Source organism: Rutilus rutilus (genome assembly GCF_951802725.1).
Source record: "Rutilus rutilus genome assembly, chromosome: 16".
Lineage (NCBI taxonomy): Eukaryota > Metazoa > Chordata > Actinopteri > Cypriniformes > Leuciscidae > Rutilus > Rutilus rutilus.
The window spans coordinates 6,531,184-6,557,547 of NC_140224.1; the positions used below are offsets into that span (position 1 = coordinate 6,531,184).

General features: G+C 35.9%; 1 protein-coding gene across 2 annotated transcripts in view; it reads left to right on the forward strand.

Annotated features, from left to right (window-relative positions):
• prkg1 (protein kinase cGMP-dependent 1) overlaps nucleotides 1-26,364 on the forward strand; it is a gene marked incomplete at its 5' end in the record, with an annotated part of 174,781 nt that overhangs the window by 136,148 nt on the left and 12,269 nt on the right. For both annotated transcript variants that reach the window (XM_084433534.1, XM_084433532.1), the window contains 3 exons: nucleotides 1,175-1,269; nucleotides 10,653-10,718; nucleotides 15,884-15,958. In XM_084433534.1, coding sequence (XP_084289660.1) covers nucleotides 1,175-1,269; nucleotides 10,653-10,718; nucleotides 15,884-15,958 — 236 coding nt within the window. The remainder of the gene's footprint in view (nucleotides 1-1,174; nucleotides 1,270-10,652; nucleotides 10,719-15,883; nucleotides 15,959-26,364) is intronic.

Consider the following 26,364-nt stretch of genomic DNA (forward strand, 5'->3'; position numbering starts at 1 on the left):
GTAATAACATCGCTGCGAGATCTAGTGAGAAATATTCACATTTCTCCGTTATTAACGGATCAAACAGCGCTGACGTGGAAACCAGGAATAAACATTGTGCAATGAATGAACGAACTATCCAGTGTCCACAGATCAGCAACATTCACCATGGCTTTACTGTAGTAACACTAACTGCAACCATGGAAGTTTGGCATTTTCCACTAAGGCCCAGTATGCATCCACCTCCCTGCAACACTGACTTTCCTCAGCTGTAAACATTGCCTCGCATTTCCCACACAAGCACCTATGGAACAAAAAATGTTAGCAGGAATAAATATCTCTCTGTCTCTCGATGAGAAACCGCTAAGTTATATCACGTAACGTTAGTCTGGGCGGATATTAATGAGCATAACAAACGCCTGATCAAAGCTTAGTTTCTGTTATTGTAAGTTCCAATATGTTCTGTCTAACATTGATCCTGGCCTGTCCCTGCTCTCTTGGCAGCCTAGCAGGCTCATAATTGTATGGCTGTGGTCCGTCAACAATTTCCTCAGCGTCCGAAATGTCATTGCAATCCATATTTCCCTGTTGTTTGAACCGACAGCTCTCCCTCGTGCCACGTCACGACTCTCGCCCGTCACGCCCATTTTCAGATGCGGAAGTAAAATTTTCTCACAAAAACGACTCCAGAAGCCACTGTAGCGTATTTATAATTTTTTTTTTAAGAAAATCTAGTTCCTACATTATTTTTCTATACATTGACTTGTTGGGTCTTCTAACCTGCAAGTTGCTCTTTAAGTGTGAAGTGCAACTTATGCAAGTAATGCGACGTATTGCTGATATTTACGCTACGCCATGACACACTACGCTACTTCCAACATCATAAGTTGCGCATTAGTTTACACATACTCATCGCTTTGCTTCAGAAGGCCTTTATTAACCCACCGGAGCCGTTTAGAGTTCGTTTATGATGGATGGATGGATGCAGTTTTTTGAGCTTCAGTCTGTTGGTTGCAATCCACTGCCATTATCAAGCTTGGAAGAGCCAGGACATTTATTAATATAACTCTGATTGTATTCGTCTGAAAGAAGAATGTCATGTACACCTAGGATGGCTTGAGGGTGAGTAAATCACAGGGTCATTTTCATTTTAAAGTGAACTACTCCTTTAATGATCAATAATCTGTAATTGCAGGTGAACGTAACTCGAGAAGATCCACCCAATGGAACCCCTGTCTATCTTCGGGCATTAGGGAAAGGAGACTGGTTTGGAGAAAAAGCCCTTCAAGGGTAAAAACTTCCTCGCACACTACTTATACAGCGCATCAATCACAGCTGGCCACTGTCCATGTTTACGAAAGCAAGCGCTGACATCAATTATGTGCTCGATGGATCGTTTGCTGCTGGCACATGCCTAATGGGCTGTTAACTGAGAACAATCAAATGCACATCCAAACAAAGCATCTGTTTTGAGTTGTTCAGCTTGCTTCTGGAATACTTTTTGAACGGAAGTAGAAAGCATTTAAAGTCAACATAAAATTAAAGTTGACCTTATTTGCTTCCTTTTATGCACATTTCCGATTCCTGATTTTACCAAATTAAAAACGAATCTTTATGTTTAATCAAAATGCAATAACTTGCTCCACCTCTGAAACAATTTTATTTTAGTAAGAGGGATTTTTCAGCAATCCCTCTTATTCGCGAAGTCTTCCTCATTTTTTTTTTTCTCCTGTTTTGCTCAAAAATATTTCACATTATGGAAGTAAAGTGAGCTTTACTCTCTTGGCATTTCAAATGGTTTTTAACCTGATTTGAAATGGGCTTGTATGAAAATGCCTGTCATATCTGAGGCTTTATTTGCAAGCGTACCGTCTAAGGGACTGGGAGCTCAAAGCACTTAGTGAGTAGAGCTAATTTGGAGAAGATGAGACCGGTTGTGTCAGAACAGTCAGATGCATATATCCTCCCCATATCATATTTCTCACAGGGTCGGTCGGTTATGAACATCATCCTCTGATCTATTTCCATATTTCCTGCGTTATTCCCACCGCTGCTGATTCAGTAGAGGCCAACCTCAGGCAACTTCACTCGGCTTCCATTATTTCAAGTGAATGTTATTCCTGCTAAGCAAAGAGATGCTTTTCAGATGTAATTTACACATTTATTTTCACATGATGGTTTTGTTTTTTAAACTTTTTGAACAGCTGTTGCAATGGATGGAGACAGAACATATGCAGTGAGGACCCCTAGTGGAGGTCAGAGGAAGTGTTAGTGCATTAATTGTGGTGGTTGTGACGAACAACAGTCTATTTAATTGTTGTTGGGCAATTACCATACCGAATAGTGGTTAACATATTAAAGGGATTCTATTTTCTAGTTTGTTTTTTTTTCTCTTTTTTTCTATTTGACATGCTTGCATTAGTGCACTTGGCTGGTTTTGCACAGTTGTGTTGCGGTATTGAACTTGTCATTGACCCTGAAAAAGGGGCAAGCTGTTAATGGACTGGAATAAAGAGCCTGCAGATTGCACACAAAATAAGGTCCATACTGGGAAAATTGTATATTTGATAGAGTTAACTTGAATGAGAAAGTAGTAGGATATGGTGTGGCCACAGGACTCATTGGACAAGATCTCATGATGAAAGCTTTGATCAAGAAGGACATACTTTCATACATTTTGAACGACAAAATTCAAGAAGCCACTGCCTCTAGTTTAGTACACTATGCCAACCTGTGATACACAAGAGTGAAATGAAACCTGAGCTACCTTGTTAGATCAAAAGTGAAGATAGAGAGCTAATAAAATCATCTGTAGTTTACGTTTAAGTTTGAGTTTTTGGTTTCTAATTGCCTCTTGAATTTCAATGGTTTCATTCTATTTGCAGCCAGTAATTTACAGCAAAAAATGGCATTACACTGTCCGAATTAGCCTATTTGTTATTTCTAAGAAGGGGGAATAAATACTACACTCATTTGAACTGCACAAACCAGCAAAAATCGAGCACACTAAACAACACAGTTTCGTGGAGAGTGACATCACAGCTCCCAAAAACATTCCTGTTATAGGAAAGACAATAAAAATAGCGGAAAAATAGTGTTTAACTGCAAACCGAACACAAATGAACGGTGCCTATTTGGAGCGATTTGAGTGACATGGGGTGGAGAGTGATGTCATACATCCCCCAAAAAATATGTTCAGTATCTCAAACACCAAACCAGCACAGACGTTTGTTTTTGCGGCACAAATTGTGAATATTTTAGTAATTATTTCATTTCATGGGATGCCAAGTTTATTGAGATTGTTGTTTGTTACAAATGAGAGCTATTTATACACTGATGTTTATAGTTAGACATTGTGTGATCTATTGTTTAATTGTCACTTTTCTTTTATTCACAAAGACACCTAGTTAGGTGGCTCTTGCTTTGATCTGTGCCCAAGGACGACCAAGCTGATGAGGAGTTTATTAGTTTTTGCCTGATGAGGTTTTTTACTCTTGTGTTCTTGATCTTCATGGCTTTGATCTCACCTCTCACTCAGCTTTAATTAGCACAGAGTCTTGCGTTTTTGTTTTGGTTGTTGTTTGTTTAGTTTCTTTTTTTAAGTGGTAGTATGTTTAGCAAATCAATCAGCACTCTATATTGAAGTGGATCAAGTCAGTCTTTCATCTTAAACAATATTTTTTTTTACGCCGTTATGAGTGGTGTTTGTGTGATATGGAAGCTGCCTGGGATTTGACTAAGTAACAGCCATAACAATAGCTGTGGTCTTGTGGATTAAAGGCTGCTCACTGCTTTGATGTGCAACAGCTTGTATGCTAAGTAAACTTTCATGTCCCGCTTAAGCAAAACACCTTGTTGAGGCAAAATAATTAATCTGCTGCCAGTTAAGGAGATGTTGATTCTGTTGATACGCTGGAAGGAAAGTATACAAACACATTGAGACCAAGGAGCACTGTAGGGGTGAATCTAATGAAAACACAATCATCAATTAAAATTAGGCCTATTTTAAGACCATTAAGGTTTTTTTATTATTATTATTATTATATATATATTTTTTTTTTTTTTTATGTGACATTGTTTTTATGGCAATTCAACACATTTACTCATCCCAATTCTTTTGAATTTTTTCCCCGTTATTCTCAAAAGTTATTCTCATTTGATTATTGGTAGCACTTTACAATAAGGTTTCATTTGTTAACATTTGTTAACTAGTTAACATGAACTTACAATGAACAATATTTCTATAGCATTTATTAATGTTAATCTCAATATTTACTAATTATTAAGATCAAAAGTTGTATCTGTTAACATCAGTTAATGCACTGTCAACTAACACAAACATGAACATTTATTAACTTTACTTACTAAACAGATTAACATTAATTAATTAAATTACTATTAACTAATTTTAACAAATGAGACCTTATTGTAAAGTGTTACCGATTATCATACTTTAAATGTATTGAAAATTGTGTTTCATGTATTTAAAATACAACAACAAACACAACCATGATGTATAAATACTTGACATTTTAAATCATTTATTGTCTTGTGCAATGTTAATGGAAATTGGGGATGAGGGTTCATCTGAATTGTCATAAAAATCAATCTATCATTTGTGATTAGTTTTCTTGTTCAAAGCCTGTGTCTAGCTACTTGTATAAGTGATTAATTTTCATTTATACAATATAAAGTGACTTTATTAAAAGTTATTTTAGTACAGTAAGAATGCATGTGAAAAGTCTTATATGAAAGTATAAATCTCCTCGAAAATTAAATTGTCGTTGCTGTAAGGCCCGCTATATTGGCCCAATTGCCGGTTCGCCAATATACGGGGAAGGAATCACGTGCTCTGTCCTCACTCATGCAAAGTATTGGTTGATTAAATTTGTAATACATTAATCATATGTATTTACTCGTTAATTCATCTGACTCCATAAATGAAAGGTTTTAATAATATCTGTGCCTCACTAAAAGTGAGCGAATGTTTGACTATTCCTTTTAACCATTAAATGAACAATGTCAAAATCAGTTAGAATAATCACATGTAACAATTTATTATGTCTGGTAAATGTATCATGCCAATTTCATAATCAATTCAAAGATAATCGATACAAAACATCAAATGCTCTGGAATAGAGAGAAGATGCAAACCCAACTTTAAGAAATACGTGAGGCTGAGAGATCTATCTCTCAGCCTCACGGACCGATCCGAAGTACAGAAAAGGCCCCGAACTCTCTGCTGCATCTCCTTATATACACAAACATTTCACAAAGAAACATGTACTAACAAAAGAAATTTGCATGCAGTGGTCGCACCTTCATGGGGGTGGGTGACCATTTGCTTGAGAGACCACCTTCCTTTGTAAGTCAGTTATCCATAAACTCTTTAAACCTTATTACTTTTTATTTTATCTATCTGGATATGAGATATCTGTACCACTCACTTTGAGACATTTCAAATGACACCAAAAACATAACAGTCAATGATAAACATTCACATTAAACCATATTCTTGTGTGAGTTCTTAGTAGTTTGCGGAAGTGAGGTCGTATGGGCGAGGTCAAATGGTAATTAGCCCTTTGTCTCAGACCAGGGCCTCAACCAGTATTTTCAGTCTTACATTGCATTGTTAGCTAAACCTCAGCTATACTGTTGATTTCCACATTATGCTTTAGTTCACCCAAAAATTTAATTTCTATCATTATTTACTCACCAAACCTGTATGACTTTCTTTTTGATTTGTAACACGAAGAATATTCACACCACTCTTTTCCATACTTGAAAGCATACAGTAAAAAAGGGCTACCATAAATTCTTGGGTGAGCTAACTCTATTATTACAATGTTACATTGAAGACCTCTCATGTTTCACAACCAGCACGTTAAACTTGGTTTCAGTTTCTTGGAGAACCCTAGATGTCACCTCATCTTTGTCCTGCTATATTCTCCCAGCTTGATTGACGGCTTTGACCTTTCCCTCATAAACCTCACTCCATACTTGCTGTGATGTGCGCTCACTACATCCAGACTTTGACTGACAGCTGAAATACGTTTGCACTGGCTGGTCTTAACCTCCCTCTGTCTGTCTTTGACTCGATCCTCACCTAATGCTGTCACAGTATTCAAAGACATCCCTCTGCCTCTGAAGTGTGACAGTGTAATTGAAGGATGTTCCCCTGTGCTGGACTTTCTTTGTGGCAGTTTAATCCTCATGTGCGATTGACGTGAGAAGTGTAGCTGAGATGTGAATAGCATAGGACTGTTGTAATAATCACATCAGGTGATATAATTGGACGTTATTCGCAAGAGCTGCGGCACCTCTGATATGTTCTGTCTCAATGGGAGTTTTCATCTTTTTTGCAGTTGTACTGGGAAACATCATATCTAATGAGAGCCAGTTTGAGGCAGTTGATTTCTAGCACATGCAGACACTAATGACACCCTAAACATAGACTTGTCCATTGGAAAGTGAAATATTCACAACTGCATAGTGCTAATTGGAGACCCATATGTCAAAGTTGAGGATGAGGGTGGCATGTCACAGGAATTGAGATATATATATATATATTTTTTTGTCCTTGTGTTATTTAAATGTCACATTAAAACCGGAAACATTTTAACTTTATCATTTATTTATGCTACTTTTCAAATGCATAAAAGCCTTGTACCATACTAAGGGCCCTATTTTAACTATCTAAGCGCATGGTCAAAAGCGCACGTCGCAAGTTCACTTAGGGCGTGTCCGAATCCACTTTTGCTAGTTTAACGACGGGAAAAATGGTCAGCGTGCCAGGCGCGTGGTCTAAAAGGGTTGTCCCTATTCTCATAATGAGTAATGGGTGTGTTTTAGGATTTACGTGTGTTAAACCAATCAGAGTCTCATCTCCCATTTCCTTTAAATGCCAGTTGCGCTGCGCCATGGCAGATACGCTATTTACATGACGGAATTTGATAGTGGAAAGACCAAACGCGTCTCCGGAGCGCAAACGGAACTGCTCGTGCGCGAGGTAAAAGTGTAAAATCTTATCTTATCTTATCTTAATGTACAGAATAATAATATTTTACATTGTAATCCTTTTATTTAAAAAATGTGGCATGTTTGTGTGCTGCTGTGCTTCCCTGTGTGTTTAATAAGCAGACCGTGTACGCGCGTTGTGGACCCGCCTATAAGGCGCACATTACTAACGCGCTCTTTAAAAAAAAAAAAAAATCAACAGTCTATTTCTGTTGCCTCAAAATAGCAACGCGCCAACAATGCGCTAGAACACACCTCGTTTTCAGACCAGCACGCCCATGGGCGCGCAAATGGGCGCAAATGTGCGCAAATGCATTTGCTATTTAAACACCGTGGCGCAGGACGTGAAAATGATAACTGCGTCGGACTGAAACTAGCAAAAAACACTTGCGTTGCGCTTGGCGCTGCATTGCACCGGCTGTAAGATAGGGCCCCAAAAGTGTTATGGCCAGATTTACTAAACGGCAAATTAGCATGAGAGCGCAAAACCAAAAAAGCGCAGATGAGAGTGTAAAGTTCTGTGTGTGATCTACTGACGACTTGAAACTTAAAGAACACAGACGCAGCCAGATCATTTCCATAATGACCAACGCAATCTACCAAGAGCAGTGCAAATTAGCGTCCAGTTTAAGACATGCTTTTTTGGGGTGTTAAAACATGCCTCAAATACCAGTAAACTGACTAGTGCAAACACTAGTAAATCACCTTGCATGTTTCATCTAAATACTCTCCTCCCATAAATTTTGCATCTGAAAGGGAAACTCTTATAAATGCATATGCAATATGCATAACCCTGTTTTTTTTTTTTTTTTTTTTTTGCGCAAGCGGTTAGTAAATCTGGCCCTTAGACTTAAAATATGAAAATCCATCATACAAATGTTAATTATAATTTTAAATGTGTGTACTTTTGTCACACGCCATGACTGTGTGTATGTGGCAGGCAATTTATAGGCTATTTATGATAATTGTACATAAGTGGTCTGCTGTCTGCAGCTGGGTTTGTCGATGTCCTTTTAATGTTGCTGAACAAATCAGTTATTTGAAGAACAATCAATGTAATTGTAAAGGTGCAACTATATTTTTGCAGTTTGTTTGAGTGGTGCTTCCCTGTTTAAAACTCTGCTACAATGCAAGGGGTTGTGGGTGGTTGTCAGGGAATTGTTATGGAGTCGCAGGTGCTCTGAGTGGTTTTTCATGTGTTGCAGTTGCTATGGAGTTTAACAAGCCGCATGATTTGTGTCCTTAGTACAAACAGGGTGAGTTGCACCATAACATGTATTACCTATAGTTAGGGGTTAGTTCAAATTTGTTCAAAAAGCATGACCAATAATAGCTTGCTTTAGTGTTCAACATTAATGTCTATATAATCAGTCATAAGTCATACAAATATAAAATATGAGTTAATAAATATAATATTGCACTACTGGGAATGTTTTCACAGACTAATTTGATTTAAAATAATTTGAAGCAACCTATGGTTAAAAAAAAAAAAAAAAAAAAAAAATGCCTCTATCAAATTTTTTGCAGAACTCCAAAAGCGTACCTAACCTATACATACAATCTACACTAGTGGTAGTAAAACACCAACAACATTCATTTATTTTTTTAATTATAGTTACAAGAGCAAATTATTGTTTAATAAAGACATTTTTTTCATGAGGTTCCATGAACAATACTATGTTATGACCTCAAAACAATTGTACCATAGTTCATGATTTGTAAACTAATACATTTTGAGATTTGCACATAACCGGCTCCATATTTATGGCTTTTCTAACATAGTAAACTTGCTTGGTAGGTCACCTGTTACAGCACTTTACTTGCGATGTGGATTATTCATGAATCCCGTGAAACACGAGTCACAATAAAAGATGTCAAAATCTTGTAGAAGCAAGCTAAAATGGCATGGTAGTTTCAGAAAATGTGTTTTTCAAACACGATAGAGCATTAACCGTTTAGCGTCAATCACAAGACATCTCGTTTCTGAACCGCCGTGATATGTACAACAACCAATGTAATAAAATACTGCCGCATTCAGGTTTCGAATAAATCTGAACATGCTTTTATTGCCACTCACTGGAAGTTTCACTTTGAAAGTGTCACGAAACATGCAAGAGGCAACGTAATATCATTTTGCAGAAATATCGCCACAGGCATGAGTTTAGAGGCACTTTCTGTTTGTGTGTGTGAAGGCAATCAGCATTCCCACTTGGTGATTGTGAATTAGCATTGTGCAGCTGTTTGGAGCTGTCACACACATACACACACACGCACGCACGCAAGCACGCACACACATACTTTATTTTTATACCAGATTTACAAATGAGGACGTCCCTAAGGGAGGTTTTTGGAGATTTTGTCAGGTTTTGGTCACTTCTGGGTACAAATTTGTCCCCAAAATATAGTTAAGTACATGCACACACACACACACACACACACACACACTGGTTTCCATGTTTTATGGGGACTTCCCACAGAGATAATGTTTTTTATACTGTACAAATTGCAGTTTTAGAAGCGGTTTACCTCAAGGGGAGCGAAAAATATGTCCACAAAAGGTCAAAATGATATTACTATCCATGTGGGAACAAAACCAGACACACACACACACACACACACACACACACACACAGGGCTGTGTTGAAGTTCAGCTCAGTACAGAGGGCCACAAAGAGGACAGTCTATGCCTTCATCTTTCCTTTAGGCATAGACTTCACTTCCTGTGAATGTTTGTCAGACTGCAGTGAAGAAGACTCTAGTGACACAGAGGGCAACCATGCTGAATGATGCCACAGAAACTGCTGTGTGCCGTTTGTGTTATGAGAAACCTTACAGCGACGAATGTTTGGGTTGCGCTGTGCCATGCGGTGAAAAATGTGCTATAACAATGGCTGATGATTAACTTTGTTTCATTTTGCCACTGATTAGGAAGAGTCAGTGTTCTGTGGATGCTAATTTTTCTGAAACAGAATAATTTTTTCACATGCTGAGCAGTTACAAACATGCTACAGTGGGTTTTATTGTAATGAAATATGAATCACAATCTTACCAATCAACCAGTCAAGTTTGGAAGCACAGTAAATGGAGTTTGTCCATGGCACAATCATTACCATTCTTGAGCATGGAGGAACGTCACAGCTCTAAAGAGCAGCAGCTACAGCAAATACATTTGTATACAGTACATTTATTTTTTGTAGAAATGTGTTAAATGTGAACTGAACAGTTGCTTGTCGTGGAGGACCAATAGGGAAGATATGTAAGAATGTTTAAGGAATATATAATAAAGTTTGTAAAAATGAACAAGCAACTGTTAATTTGTAGTGTACATGTAACATATTTCTATAAAAAAAGTACTGTATAATTAAAAATATCCTTTTTTATGTACAACAGAATTGACTTTTCCCAGGAAATTTTTACCTATTGTTGAAATCTGTATCTAAAAAGCTCAGTGTAAGCAGCCAGCATCAACAAAAAAGTAGAAAATAAATATGAACAATTGAACTTACAGTTTAGAGAATGTGAGGACTGTGTTGGAAAATGTGCCAAAGCGTTTGAGAAAAACTAAATAATATCATGTGGTTCAATAATTAATAAAAAAAAATACATTGTAGATTCTGGCTGTGTATGATTGACATAAATTGTTTGTGTCCCCGCAGAGAAGACATCAGGACGGCTAATGTCGTCTCCGCTGAAGCTGTCACCTGCCTCGTCATCGACAGAGAGTGAGTTTTGTGTGTGTGTGTGTGTGTGCGCTGATGCTGTGAAATTTGATTAGACTTTCATCTTTTCCACTGTGTGCTCACTAAATTACCGCCGCTAATTTCGTATGACCTCTCACGACTTTCACCGCGGCAAGTTCGGGCTAGTTTACGCCAGTTAACTTCAGGGAGCGAAATCTTCTCGTTAGACATCAGACTGTCAGGAAACAAACTCCGTCCTCATTTGAGTGGCACAGCGTGTGCCAGAACAATGCGGGACACAATGCCTATCTGCACAGCGGGACTCACGAAACCTCCTCTTATCCCTGTAGACATCATACTCCAGAGACTTTGATTTTCCTTCAGTCTGAGGAAGAGATAAAATAAGCAACCCCTCACGCAAACCGCATTTTACTCTCACTGCAGGCAATCTCTGCACATTATCTCAGTCCTCTTAATGAGCGTTATGGTAATGCTCATTAAGAGACTCTTCATATTGTGTCCTAGCTGACCTTTGATTTTAACCACTGTTTCATGCAGATGATTCCCTGTAGGATTAGAGCGCAACAGTGATGCTCATGTTTTTTTTTTTTTGTTGATTGGAATCCAGAGGTATTTGTACCATTCATTTTCTCCATAGGAATTTTAGAAATTCAAAATTTCATAGAGTTATGAGCAGAGAGGAGTTTCACTTTGGCTTCGCTGGAAGCTGTTTCTGTTGGCAGAAAGAAATATACAAACTAACTGGACAGATTTGGTATTTTAGCTCTACTAAAATAAACCTGCAGATGTTTTTCTTCTCGCAAAGACCCATTAACACAACTAATAGGTCCTAATGTTCAGCCGTGGAATGCTATTGGATGGACTATTTTGTGAATAGGCCTGTTCACTTGGCCATGAACTCACACAACCTGCTCACTTGCCCTGAAGCACATCATCTTGTTTTACTGGACTGAATAAATCAACATTCAGGGTAAGTAAAATGCAAAACATTGTTTTATGTGATTAGTAATATGTCTAGATCATGCAGATATTAAGGCACTGTTGAATGCTTTAAATATATTAGATTTTAAGCTTGTAATGTCAGTGTTGTAATTTTACAACACTAGGTGAAAGGGGCAGCAAAATGTTTCTGTGCACATTACATGGATACATTTGACTTCTCACCTGTTTCATGTGAAATAAATACTAAAATATATATATTTTTTAATTTCAGAATGCCACCAGCCAGGAAAGACTATTATGTAAAAAGTGTATGATGTCATTGGTGCCATCCAATATGGGAACAGTGTTTTTGAAACGGATTCTGATGAAGAGGAATGTGGAGATGCCTGTGAACTGGAAAAGGAAAGCCCAGTGACCACCCATCTGATGATTATGTGGACATCATGCCGACAAAATCAAGTCTTTCAAGAACACAGACCATGCTCTGTGACAGGTAGCGCTGGCTGATAAAATCCGGATTTTTCAGGTCAGGGTATCACTAATGATGCCGTCTCCCTTCATACACCACTGGAGTATTTCCAAAAGTCTGTGTCAGAAGATGTGAACAAAATAGAGGACGATGCAGACACTGTGGTAAAGGCTACACCAACACACTTTCCAGCAAGTTCAATGTCCACCTCTGCTTCTCGGAGGACAAGAACTGACTTTGGGACTATCATGCTATGAACAGAGCTAAATCACATTAATGCCATAGTTTTCATTCAGTTCATCAGGTTTTGTAAATACAATATTTTTTATAATAAATATTTTTTTCTTCAAAATATGACTAATATTGTGTGATTATTAGTGTATGTTTGTTCAGACAGAAATTCTGCCACCCAACAGGCCCAACGTTGCAATATTACAACATTTCCTTAAAACCGTACTAAAACGTAAAAAAAAAAAAAATTCTATATTTGGGTCTTTGAGGGTTAACAGCCACTCCTTTTGTGTTCTAAAAATAACTGTTCAACTTCTAATTATCAAAGGCACAAATCATTTTTTAGGAAGTTGAATTACCTCAGTCTTATCATTAATCAGAGGGTTTATGGTAATGTTCATTAAAATGCTATTATTTTCCAGGCTTAATCACACATTAAATAATAAATATACATTAAATACATTAATAAAATGCATTCTTATATACAACTATTTTATGATGAACATGTTTTTTAATTTCTGAACTAAAATTCATTTTGATAAAGTAAAAAAATGTTCAAGATGGTAAAACCTTCCTGAGATCAAGAAAAAGGCCTCATGAAAAGATGAAAATCTTAGAATATGTTTTAATTTTGGCATAATTTACTATTATTATTATTATTATCATCTTTTTTTTATAATAAAGGCAATGAATCAGTTTGGATAAAATATTATTTATATGTCATATGGTACAACCCACAAAAACAAATGATATTTCAACATCAAAAATTCATACTTATATTTTGTTTAATTTAAAGCTTATTAAATAAATGCATAGAAAGAGTAACTTTACAATAAGGTTTATTTTGTTAACATTAGTTAACTACATTAGTCAACATGAACTAACAATGAACAATAATTCTACATCATTTATTGATCTTTGTTAATATTAATCTCAACATTTACTAAAACATTTTTAAGATCAAAATTTGAATCTGTTAACATTAGTTAATGCAATTCCAACTAACATGAACATGAACATTTTTATCAACTAACATTAACGACGGGTAATACATGCTCTGACAATATTGCTCATTTTTAGTTCATGTTAGTTAATGCATAACCTAATGTTAACAAATGAGACCTAGTAGTAAAGCGTCACCAAAGCAGCTTAATAGATTTGTGATATGGTTTTACAATAGATTTTGGAATTATTTGTCATGGACCCACTAAATATTTGTATTGAAGCGTTATGCATGCAGTTTGGTTCTGTGACTGAAGCAGAAATTATAGACTTCACCTTTAAGATCTGAATCAAAGAACTCAAAGATCTTTAAATAGCATTTTAATGCTTGACATATAAGTATATGTGAGTGACATTCATGGATTCACACCCGCAAAACTTTTCTGCAACTGATTCTGGGGCTTCATTTGGGACTGTGCTAAGAATAGCCTACATCATGGAATGGGGTCAACAGTGCAGTGATATAAAGTCATTTACACTTTAAATGTCCATCAAATCATTATTATGGCTCGGGTTACTGGTGTCCTGCCCGACCTCTGCTGCCAAGACTTAAAAGACTGTATAAATCATGGTTACATCAAACGAAACGATGCCATTAGGATTTAAAGCTAGCGATTAATCCTACATTTCAGCTCTGAACCATAAAATATTGTTTCCCCTTTTAGTTTCAATGTTTCATCAGAGTTCTAACAAAATATGAGATAATGTGAGATTTCTCTGGTGGATGAGTCACATCTTGAAGCCCTCAGCTGCAGTAATGAACACTTAGTGGCTCCCTCTCATGTCTAAATCTCTTATGATGCAGCAAGATGTATAGAAACATTTCTCTGATTTAATAAGTCTGGGGGGAAAAAGTACTTCTTTTTTTTTTGCTTCTGGCTAAGGGGTGACACATCATTTTAACCCCTTGCAAGCTATGACGTATATATGATGAATAAACAATTAAAAGTAAACATGAGTGACATTATAAAAAAGAAAATATAGTTTGATTCAAGTTTGCTGTACTTTGTTTTTCTACTGAGTATGCCTTGGTGGACCCAAAAAAAAAAAACCCTACCATGTCTGTTTGGCAGAGATTAGACTCAACAGCCTTGGCAAAGTCCTGTTTTTATAATTATGTTTTTGAAAATTTAATTTGAAAGCTTCAAATTAAACATCATTATTTCTACATATTGAAATTTCAGTGTGTTTTGAAATCATATATCTTTGATTGTTTTAAAAATATCTGACTGTACTGACACTTTTGAATGAGAACTGAACTGAGCTGGATGATGACATCACTGTTTTCTGCAAAGCCGCTATATAAATGAAATTAACTCATTTAATAATTGATGATCTTTACAGCAGAACTGAATCGACACTGTCTTCAGCTGAACAATGACTCTCTTATTTTCTTTTTAGAGTTGCTTTGCATCCAAATTGAATTCTGATAGCACCATTGAATCATTATTTCCCTGTTGATCACTTTGAAACAATCTGTATTAAAGCGCTATAAAAAATAAAGGTGACTTGACTTGACTTGAAGTACATAACCCTGACCATGTCTTGACTTGAATCAGTTGTGTCAATATTGTGACTCATGTTCAGGGGCAAGTTAATCTGAAATGGGGCATAACTGTTGCATAAATCAATTCAGCTGTGATTCCCCAGTGAAAAAAAAGTATACTTTATTGTAGTTTAAATATATTCCCTTTTTCAATAGTGCATTGCAAATATATATAAAAAAATAATATGGAATAACTGGAATAACATATACTTGTTACTCAAAATAATACACTTATGGTATATTGCTTGTATGTTTCGAAGACACTCGTTATGAATTTGTAATGTAATTGTAACACAAATAAAGTACATTTTAATATCACTAATCAAGGATGTAATTAGTCCCTACACAGGCATACTTAAAGTTTAAGTATACTTGATGTTGTTCCAATTTAACACACAGAAGTACACTAAACACACTTAAAGTTATGCTTTACTACAATTTAATTACAACTAAAATATACTAAGTACAAAAATAGCACACTTCAAGTTAACTCATCATTAACACACTTGAAGTATACTGAATCAGTCTGGCTGCAAGTATACTTAGCATATTAATTTTCACCAGGGTTCACACTCAAAAACAAAGTACTAATTGAAAAATAGTATCACCCCACTAGGCTATATGGAAAAGAAAGAAAAAAGTGGAAAATCAGTGCAAAATGGTTTTATGAAATAATGTTGTCTTCATGATTTAAACAAAAACACATACTGACCTTGTTTTATGAATGAGGCCCAATGAACTGTTCATAAATATTTCATAAATATTTCAACATATTTCATAAAACCATTTTGACTCAATTCAGTATACCTTTACTTCCAGACAGAGTAATAAAAACTTGTGTAGCTCAACTCCTTGAAGTTACATAAAGTCAGCTAATCAGATTTTAACAGATTTAACCATGCATATTATAAATATTGTTTGTGTAAAATGCAATTTTTGATCAATAGTGTGTGTGTGTATAAAAGTAATCGTTTGATATTTTGTTCATGTTTGCAGTTCTTTCAAACACTTGATCGGAGGCCTGGATGACGTCTCAAACAAAGGCTATGATGATGCTGGCACCAAAGCAAAGTAAGTGTGAAACTCAACATCTTCTGATAATGTATTCAGACCATATGGAGCTCTGTACATTAAATTGTGATTCAATGTGATTCATTCAAGGCCAGTGCATTCAGAAAGTCTGCATTATGCTAACGTGATTTAAATGTTTTTTCCAACTCAATCTACACTTATACCCCATAATGACAAAAAGTGTTGAAAAGACTACACACACAAAGACAACACACTCCCTTTATAAAAACACCTTTGTCTGTGATATGAATTAATCTAATCTGTAATGAGTTCGACCATGTGGTGTATGATGAAGATCCATACAAGGCAGAAATTAATTGGCCTGTGTCTTTCATTTGATTTGCATGTCTGGCCGCGTCCATGACCTCCTTGTGGCGATAATTATCTGAGCTGGACAGGCTTTCAGGAATGAGTAACCCAATATCATCAAATGCATTAGAGGTTTTGCCATGTGGAGCTTTCCTGCTCAGATCAAGTTGAATTGCATGTAAAACATGTCTGTCTGTCTGTCTATCTATCTATCTATCTATCTATCTATCTATCTATCTATCTATCTATCTATCTATCTATCTATCTATCTATCTATCTATCTATCTATCTATCTATCGTTATAATCATATCTGGCTCAAAATGTGCATTAAAGCGTGGGGTCAACACTCACTAACCGATCTAAGAGCGCCCTCATGTGGCCATACCTAGACATACAATGTCTGATTTCAGTTATGTACTCATTGTTTTTCATGTGTTATATCTGATCATAATTAATTAGTGTTACAGTGTTATAAAGTGTGTGCCCACTGCACCCTTTGTCTGCACAAAACCATATGGTAGACTGAACAATATAATTAAATGCAAGTAATTTGTGCAAATGTGAGAGGGTGGTTTCAATATGCATAAAATTATATAGCTGCATATTATTGATGAGCTCTAGCTGTAAATAGATGTGTGTTTAATGAAGAGGATGCCTGTTAAAAGCCCAGATATGAGGACGAGTTGAGATAGAAGTGCTGCATTAGAAGACAAACATTACCCCGAAGCTGTAGTCAGTCAATTTTGTTTGTAAAGGATTAGTTTATCAGAAAATGAAAAATCTGCCATCGTTTAATCCCCTAATCTTGTTCCAAAACTGCTCATGTTGTAGTTTTCCTGACAATTGGGCCTGTCCCAATGCCCACACTTGCTGTCTTTGCACTTGACCACGTGATATAAAGTCACAATTGTGAGTTATAAAGTCAGAATTGTGAGATATAAACTCAAAAGCATGTTTATATCTCGCAATTCTGACTTTATAACATGCAATTGGGAGATATAAAGTCAGAACTGCAAGATTTAAAGTCGCAATTGCGTGTTATAAAGTCAGAATTGTGAGTTCTGTCTTTTTTTCCTTAGAATTGGAATTTATAATTCCATTTATGAATTTATAATTTATAATTCTGAGAAAATGTGTCAGACTTGTGAGATATAAACTTGCAATTGCATGTTATAAAGTCAGAATTGCGTAATATAAAGTCGTAATTGTGAGAAAAAATAAAACTTAATATCATGCAATTCTGACTTTATATAACTCGCAATTGTGAGATCTTTTAAAATGTTTTATTCTGTGGTGCAAACAAGCTTCCATATGGACTGGATTTCCTGGATTTGGCCCAAATGTTCAAGTGGACGTGAAGGATGAAAATGAAATCAAAAATAAGTTTTGATTACCCAATGATGATTGTCAATACTTTGCACTTTAGAAAAAACGTAGTCTGTTCAGTAGTCCCTATGTAACAAATCAATTGTGGTGCTGCTTCAAACTAAGTGATAAAAAGCAGTTGCCAATGTTTTGCAAAAAAACACGTACTCATCTCTGCATCAAAGAAATGTGCAATTTGTAAAATCTGAAAAAGCATAATGTGGCGCTTTAAGTGGCCCAACTGAATGAACATTTCCCAGCTGACAGGATAAACTCATGTTTGCTCAGTGCATATGCTGCTGTTGGTCCAACACAGCTGGATCTGTGACTCAACACACAGTGATTCCTGCTTCCAGTCGTCTGCTGTAGATGATGAATCACAATGTTCCTTTGTTCATGAGAGTCAAACAGCAACATAGGGCCAGATTGAATATACGGGGCAAATTAGCATGTGACCACAATCCCATAAAAACACAGATGGAAGTGGAAAGTTCCGCTGGTGATGTACTGACAATGGGCAAATTAAAGAACACTGACACAGCTAATTTCCATTATGACCAACTCAATCCAAGAGCAGCGCAAATTAGCTTAGGGCTGCAAACAAGCAGAGCCGATGATAATCAGGTGTGGGTAATCTACGAACAACACAGGCAACGTTTCGTGAGGTACCCTTGTGCGCAGACGTTCATTAATGGCACATTTACCAGTAACTTAACTACTGCAAACTTAGTAAATCACATTGCGTGATTTAAATACTCTCCTCCCATAAATTTTGCATCTGAAAGGGAAACTCCTACAAATGCATATGCAACAAGGTCAGCTGCAAAAATAGCAGTCCACGTCTTTTTATCGGAAACTTTTTATTGCTCGTGCTCTTCGAAAAATGTTGTTTTTATTTATTTATTTAATTAATTTTTTACTTCATTGGAATGGTACGAATCTTGGCACTTGCTATGTGAACAGAAAAAAAAAATGCATGGACATAATTCGAAAAGGTTAATGGTCCTGCAAAAAAATAGTCACACTTGTGCTCCTCGCAGTCAAAAATGACTGTCTCTCATTGGAAATGAATGGGAGACAAATTTCATCTAGTGGAAACTTTTGGTACTGCGGCCAAACAAAATCATAATGAAAGCAATTTTTTTTGAGATTTCAAGCTCAAGTTTGGAAAACAACTTGTTTAGATTTATGGCTTTGATTTTCTTGCAGGTTTAGAGTAAAATGTGATTTTTGAAAATATATATTTCATATAAAATAGTATTTTTGTGCATTTTTCATGACATTACGCATCAAATTCTGTTACTTTAAGTTCACTTTTTAAAACTTTTTTGACTTCAGCAATAATCTGCCAAGTGTCGTCTTTGAAAAAAGATCAAACTCTCTAATGTTCTAAAGCATTCAAGATTTATGACAGTTTAACTTGAAAATTTAATTTTCAGGTCTATGCTCAAAAAGTGAATTATGGAAGCTTGTTTCTGCCAATGAATAATAAATAAATAATAATAATTGCGACTTTTTATCTCACAATTCTGACTTTTCTTCTCACAATTGCGATATATCAAGTCAGAATTGTGACTTTTTTTCTCACAATTGCGAGATATGAAGTCAGAATTGTGAGAAATAAAGTCGCAATTCTGAGAAATAAAGTCGCAATTGCGAGATATAAAGTCAGAATTGCGTGTTATAAAGTTGCAATTCTGGGAAATAAAGTCGCAATTGTGAGAAATAAAGTCGCAATTGGGAGATATAAAGTCAGAATTGCACGATATAAAGTCGCAATTGCGTGTTATAAAGTCAGAATTGTGAGATATAAACTATTCTGAGGTAAAAAAAAAAAAAAAAAAAGTCCGTCTTTTTTTCCCTTAGAATTGGACTTTATATCTCACAATTGTGAGTTTATATCTCACAATTCTGAGAAAAGATGTCAGAATTGCGAGATATAAACTCACAATTGCGTGTTATAAAGTCAGAATTGCGCAATATAAAGTCGCAATTGCGAGAAAAAAAGTCTGTTAAAAATTCTGACTTTATAACATGCAATTCTGACTTTATAACACGCAATTCTGACTTTATATCTCGCAATTCTGACTTTATAACACGCAATTGCGACTTTATTTCACGCAATTTTGACTTTATATCTCGCAATACTGAGAAATAAAGTCAGAATTGCGAGATGTAAACTCGCAGTTGTGAGATAAAAAGTCGCAATTATCTTTTAAAATGTTTTATTTTGTGGCGGAAACAAGCTTCCATAGTGAATAAATGGATTATAAATACAGCGTAAATATAATTTAGTATAAAATAATCCCCCCAAAATACAAAATATTAAACAAAAAACATTATCAAACTAAAATATAGTAGGCTACATTCATTTCATTGACAAAAAATAAATAAAAAATGTGTCATTTTTGACCGACATGCGAAGAGCACCAGAGGCTTTATCCTGGCAGTAGTTTTTTGATGGCAAAGAGGGTTTGCCCTGGCGAAAGCTATTAGTAAATCTGGCCCATATTGTCAGAGATGTGACAACTGCTCAGTCCAAACACTGACATTAGACAGCGCTCCAAGGTGATTTAGGTCAGTGAAACAAGCAGTGAGCTTGAAGGAAGGAGCACCAGCAGTGACACCAACATCTCGAACGGTAAGAACCATTGTTCTTCACGGTCACGTGCGCTGATGAACACGCACTGGTCTTGTTGCCATGGTGGCGTGTGTATTCAGCACCACTGTCCTCACTAGAGCATCAGGCGTCTCGAGTGGTGAATACACAGAGTGCTATGAAGTTGTGTTAATGAAATGCACTGTGCTCACAATAGCAAGTGTCTAAACAACCTCTATCACTCAAGAGAATTACGTTACATTCATTAGTTACTAGGATACTGGCCTTTGGATAAATTAGCGTGTGTGTAAGTGTGCTTCATACTTCTGCTTTCTGCAGACTGGTCTGTTTTCCAATTGGTACATTTGGATATTTCAGAAATAGTTTTTTTTTTTTTTTTTTGCATTTAATAGGGTTTGGTAGTGCAGTGCAAAACAATTATTCATTGTTGCATCGCTAATATATTTATCTAAATTTTTTGTTGTTGATATTTCAGTCATATATGTGAGCTATGTGCTGTCATACTGATTTTTTAAGTGGAAATATAATAGAAAATTATTTAATAATGATATTTATTATTATTATTTACAATATTTGCATTTGTATGATATTATTAATCATTATTTAAATATTATTATTAATAATAATAATAATAATAATAATACATTTTTCAATGGTGGAGTTTTGGGATGAGACTTTGTTTCCTTGGCTGATGGAAAACACGAATTTGAAATCATTATTTATTTATTTTTTCATATATACAGTGGGGGAAATAATTATTTGATCCCCTGCTGATTTTGTAAGTTTGCCCACTTACAAAGAAATGAAGGGTCTATAATTTTATGGTAGGTTTATTTTAACGGATAGAAACAGAATATCAACCAAAAAATCCAGAAAAATCTTATCTGAAATAAGTATTTGATCCCCCAAAAAAAGTGTATCACAGAAATGTTTCTAGCAGTAAATCAACATATTAGAATGATTTCTGAAGGATCATGTGACACTGAAGACTGGAGTAATGATGCTGAAAATTCAGCTTTGCATCACAGGAAAAAAATGACATTTAAAATATAAAAACTGTTTTATTATGTCTGATCAAATAAATGCAGCCTTGGTGAACACACTATTTTCCAAAAAGAAAAAAAAAAATCAGACCCCAGACCAGTGTATGTTAAAAGAATTGTCCTGCAACAGGGTTTATAAAAATAACCCGCAGTATGCAAAATTGTTGCTGACTTGGACTTTTGACAGAGGACTTCAGACTTGGACTCAAAGACTTGTCTGGCAAATAGTTTGACATTCTGATCTGAGGTTACCCCAAAAGTTGCTCCATGTTTGTTTAGCTTCCTTTGCCATGCTGAGAACACCGATAAGGCAGATGTCATTTCACGCCATGTTGGAGCAGAAAAACGAGTACACTATGTTCTGTCCTCTGCAATAGGGTGGACACATTGGCCTCATGCCATCAGTCAACAAATACTAAAGGCCCTGATATACACACAGCACAGGTCTTTTTTGTTCATCGCACAGGGGTAAAAAAAAAAAATTAGTTAAATATAAAATAGCGGTATATTAGCGAACATATTAGAACAACATTCATGTGTGTTGTCTGTGTTTGGGCTGGACATGCCGAGGCAGCTGTCTCGTGTCCCTCTTGCTAGCATGTCCTTTTTCTTGGGAATCACCTGACATAAACAGCCTCTATGTAGCAGCAGAGGAGACCCTGCAAAGTGGTTATGTGATACATAATACTGAATAGTAATTGGCTACAGACCAATATTGACATGTAAGGAGTGTTTTCATTTTTTATCAGATTTATTCTAGACCAAGAAAATATTAATTAAAAAAAGTGCATATATTTTTATCTTTATACAGATATTACAATAATAAATACATAAAGAAATGTATGTATATATATATATATATATATATATATATATACATCTTAAACCAGAACAAGCTCGTTTTTTGGTCTCCCAGCTTGGTTTGCTGGTTTTAGAGGTGTTTTGTGCACTTTTCAGCTGGTCCAGATTTGGAGACCACTGCTAAGACCAAATCTTTTGTTTTTCGTTGTTTTGACGCGCTGTAGAAACGGTACAATGCCACAATTATGTGAACATTCCAGATGGAACCGGTCTGCCATTTAAATACCACTGTCCCACATGCATGGCCTACATTGTTACCAGTCGGTTATGAAATTATTTCTGATTTATGAGCATTAGTTTAAAACGTTTTTCAGCTTCTTAAACAGACTGTCATGTTATTAAAATGTTTTGAATAAGCAATTTAATGCTGTATTTGATTTGGTTTATATTTCCTTAATATACCCTCTTAAGAGAGACTTTAGCATTGTTCCCCTTACTAAAATTATGTATTTAAAATATGATTCAACTATTGGGAATTGGGAAAAATAAAAAAGACACACTACACGTATAGAAATTGCATCTATTTACCACATTGCTTGCATTATCTTGTAAAATCTGTCCAGACATACACTGCAGAATCCTTCATCTCTAGAAACACAATCTTGACACATGCTTATGTAAGGCGTTTATTTTTGTACCTGGCCTTTCACTCTCAAGTGCAACCCATTTGACAGCTCAGTTGCTTACATCCTCTAGAGGTTCAGTTGTATTCTGTATCATTGACTGAATTCCACATCCGTCTATATGTCATTACATGAAAAAAAAAAAGACCAGAAAAAAACCCCGGATATCTAGCATTTTCCAACTACTTAATTCTGACAAAACAGAGATTCTATTTATTGGACAAAACACTTCCTCACGTAATAATCTAGAATACTGTCTAACACTTGATGGCTGCTCTGTCAAGTCTTCGTCGTCGGTTAGGAAGCTGGGTGTGCTCTTTGATACCAATCTTTCATTTGAAAGTCACGTGTCTAGTATCTGTAAAACCGCATTTTTTCATTTTAAAAATATATCTAAATCACGTCATATGCTCTCAATGAAAAATGCAGAACAATTAGTTCATGCGTTCATGACGTCAAAGCTAGATTATTGTAATGCTATTATGGGTGGTTGCCCTGCACGCTTAATAAACCAACTCCACCTGGTCCAAAACGTAGCAGCTCGAGTTCTTACCAGAACCAGGAAGTATGACCATATTAGCCCGGTTCTGTCAACACTGCATTGGCTCCCTATTAAACAATGTATACATTTTTAAATATTGCTGATTACTTACAAAGCACTAAATGGTTTAGAATGACTACACGCCTGCGCACATATATATTCAAGCGCGCATACCTATGGACTGAACACGTACTGCGCATTTGTGCGACATCTGCGTTTTCGCAGGTTTACGTTTTTGAGGTTTGCACAGAGATAACGGATAATCGTTTGCACCTTCGAACCGATTTCAGGGAGTGCGTTCTCGAGACACCAGGCACTGTTTTGTGCGGATGGGCAGCCGGAGCGCGTTAGGGTTTTCCTGTTAGAATGGGGCTGTGTTAGCTAAGTTAATAACTAAAAAAAAACAAATGATTTTTTAATGTGATTTTGTGCCAAAGCAATGGAAAAAGATCCACCGTTTGGACCCCATAGACTGCTGTTGTGCTCACTGTGTAAAGAGTTTTGATAAAGTGATCTAAGTATTGAGAAATGGGTCCTAGTGATTGTAAAAATGTGGATCACACTTTAGATTAGGGACCAATTCTCACTATTAACTAATTATTTGCTTCAACTTTTGCTTCAATAAACTCCTAATCACTGCATATTAATAGTTAGTAAGGTAGTTGTTAAGTTTGGGGTATTGGGCAGGATAAAGGGATGTAGAATATGCATGCAGAATAAGGCATTAATATGTGTTTTATAAGTACTAATAAACACCCAATATTGCTAATAACCAACTAGTTAATAGTGAGAATTGGACCCTAAACTAAAGTGTTGCCATTATTTTTAATTAACTCTAAGTGATGATTATACAAGCAAGACCTTTTCAGTCAGCTGAGCTGCCAAGCCATTCTTCTGTCATGTGTCATTACTGTCCTGCTGTAGTTTGGAGAAAGGCCACCCGTACATCATAATGACAGATGTTATCTGTGGCATCAGAAGAGGGTGTTGAAGGAACAATACAAATTGAAGGAGAAGTGCAAGGTCAGTACTGCTGTTAGGATTCATGTGACTGAGACTTTGCACATTGATCTAAAAACAGCCCAAGAAAAAAAAAACAGGCCATTATACGAATGATACATGAGCCAACACGAATGGTTGTTACATAAGCTGATAAGCTTTGCACTTTGGCATTTGCGGTGTACTTCTGGAGTCATATTTTACATTGTACATTGAGGCATTACGAATAATATTATTACTAAAACGTAGCAAAACTGGACTCAGTCAAATGGTGAATTGTATTAATATGAACTGCACTGACCAATGATTCGCAAATTGTTTTATTTGAGTTCAATTGACAATTGGTTTTGACAGTAACATTCTGATAAACACATCCAGTTAATCGGAAATATTTTTTATAAATAATAAAATCAATATATCGCATAATAATATCAGTCTGTATACAATTCTGTCAGTTTAAACTTTATTATCAAAGCCTAAAAAGGACATTATAGCATGGAAAAAAGTTGAGTGTTGTTTCCATTGGTGGCTTTACAGCGCATCAGATTTCACATGTATATGGAATGGTCACATGCATGTACTGGATTTAGCTTGCCAATGGACAACCATTAAATAAAACATTTTGTAAGTTGCTCTAGAGAGATCTGTGCTTGACATTTTACATTTGAGTAAGGCCTGTCTATTGAAGAGTGATTTTAACATTATTCAAAGTCCCAGTGTGGTCAAATAGGTCGTGTAAGACACGTGCAAACTTAAATGAGTAAAATATAATGTGACAAGAACCAAGTCAACAAGAGCTAACCTAGACTTAAAAAGGTCGTCTTAAGTCAAGGGGATGTAATGCAGTCAAATGCTGCATTGTGGAGAACACCTGGGCAGGCCGCCCGCAGCACGCTGTTTTCTGTCATTTCATCCATCTTTTCTTTGTTGGGTATGAGGTCAAACCCCAGCACCCAGCCGTTCTTAGCTAACCACTGACCCCTGAGGAAACTGCCCGCGGCCCGACTAGAGTTCGGACTTAGGGCTTATTTTCACAGCTGTAACAGCAGAAGTGGATATGTTGAAAGGCTGCCGTTTCTGCATGGAGGAATTTGACTGGTCTTCAGCTTTTTACGAGAGATTGGAGGCCAGTCGAGGTCTAGAACATTCCTCCTAAAAACTCTGGTGTTCATGCTAGATAGGCAGCATTTCAAAATGATAGTTCACCCTAGTGAAAAAGAAAAGTTGTATTTAAAATACATTTATTTCATGATAAGTATACTAAACATAGATTGACATGTCTATGTACTAACTGAAACCTATAAATGTAAAAAATAAAATAAAACATCTAAAAAATAAACTGTAGGCCTAGTTATTTCATGCTTTCATCAAGCACACAAACTTCACACCTTAAAAGTGTCTGAAGTAATGTAATAATATGATTTTAACATAGGCCTAAATATAGGCTACAGTATTTTTGTTCAGTGAAGGGGGCAGTTTTTGTATATGTATAAGTCAATCTCTCCTCACCTTACATTCACGGGCTGTGAAATGGAATTCACCGACAGTCGATTTTGCTGTACTTTTGCTAAACAACCGAACTCACTAGAGTGCGCACTATTGAGAGTCTGTGTTGCAGATTTGGCACATTTGTCAGAAGGAAACCTTTAGAGTCTAGAAGCTCATTGCAGCTAAAGACACAAGTCTCACCATGTATTTCAAACCTGAGAATTATGGAATTATTTTAAGATGATGCTATGTATTTTTTTATTTTTTTTAGATGAGACTTTCTTTTTTGTGCAATCCAATGAAAATGTGAGGTATGAATTGAAACATCTATGTTTCTGCTAACAGGTGCTGTAAGGGCAGAATTTCCAAACACAACTTTTGCCTACAGTGCTATAAAATCATAAAATGATTTAATTTGTTAAATATTTAAGTACTACTTAAGAAATTTCGTTTTGTTTAAATCCTCTGATTACCTGTTAAGATTAAATGTACAATTCAATGAACTTTATTTGAGTTCTACTTGTTGAGTATAAAATAGTATATATAAAAGTTTACA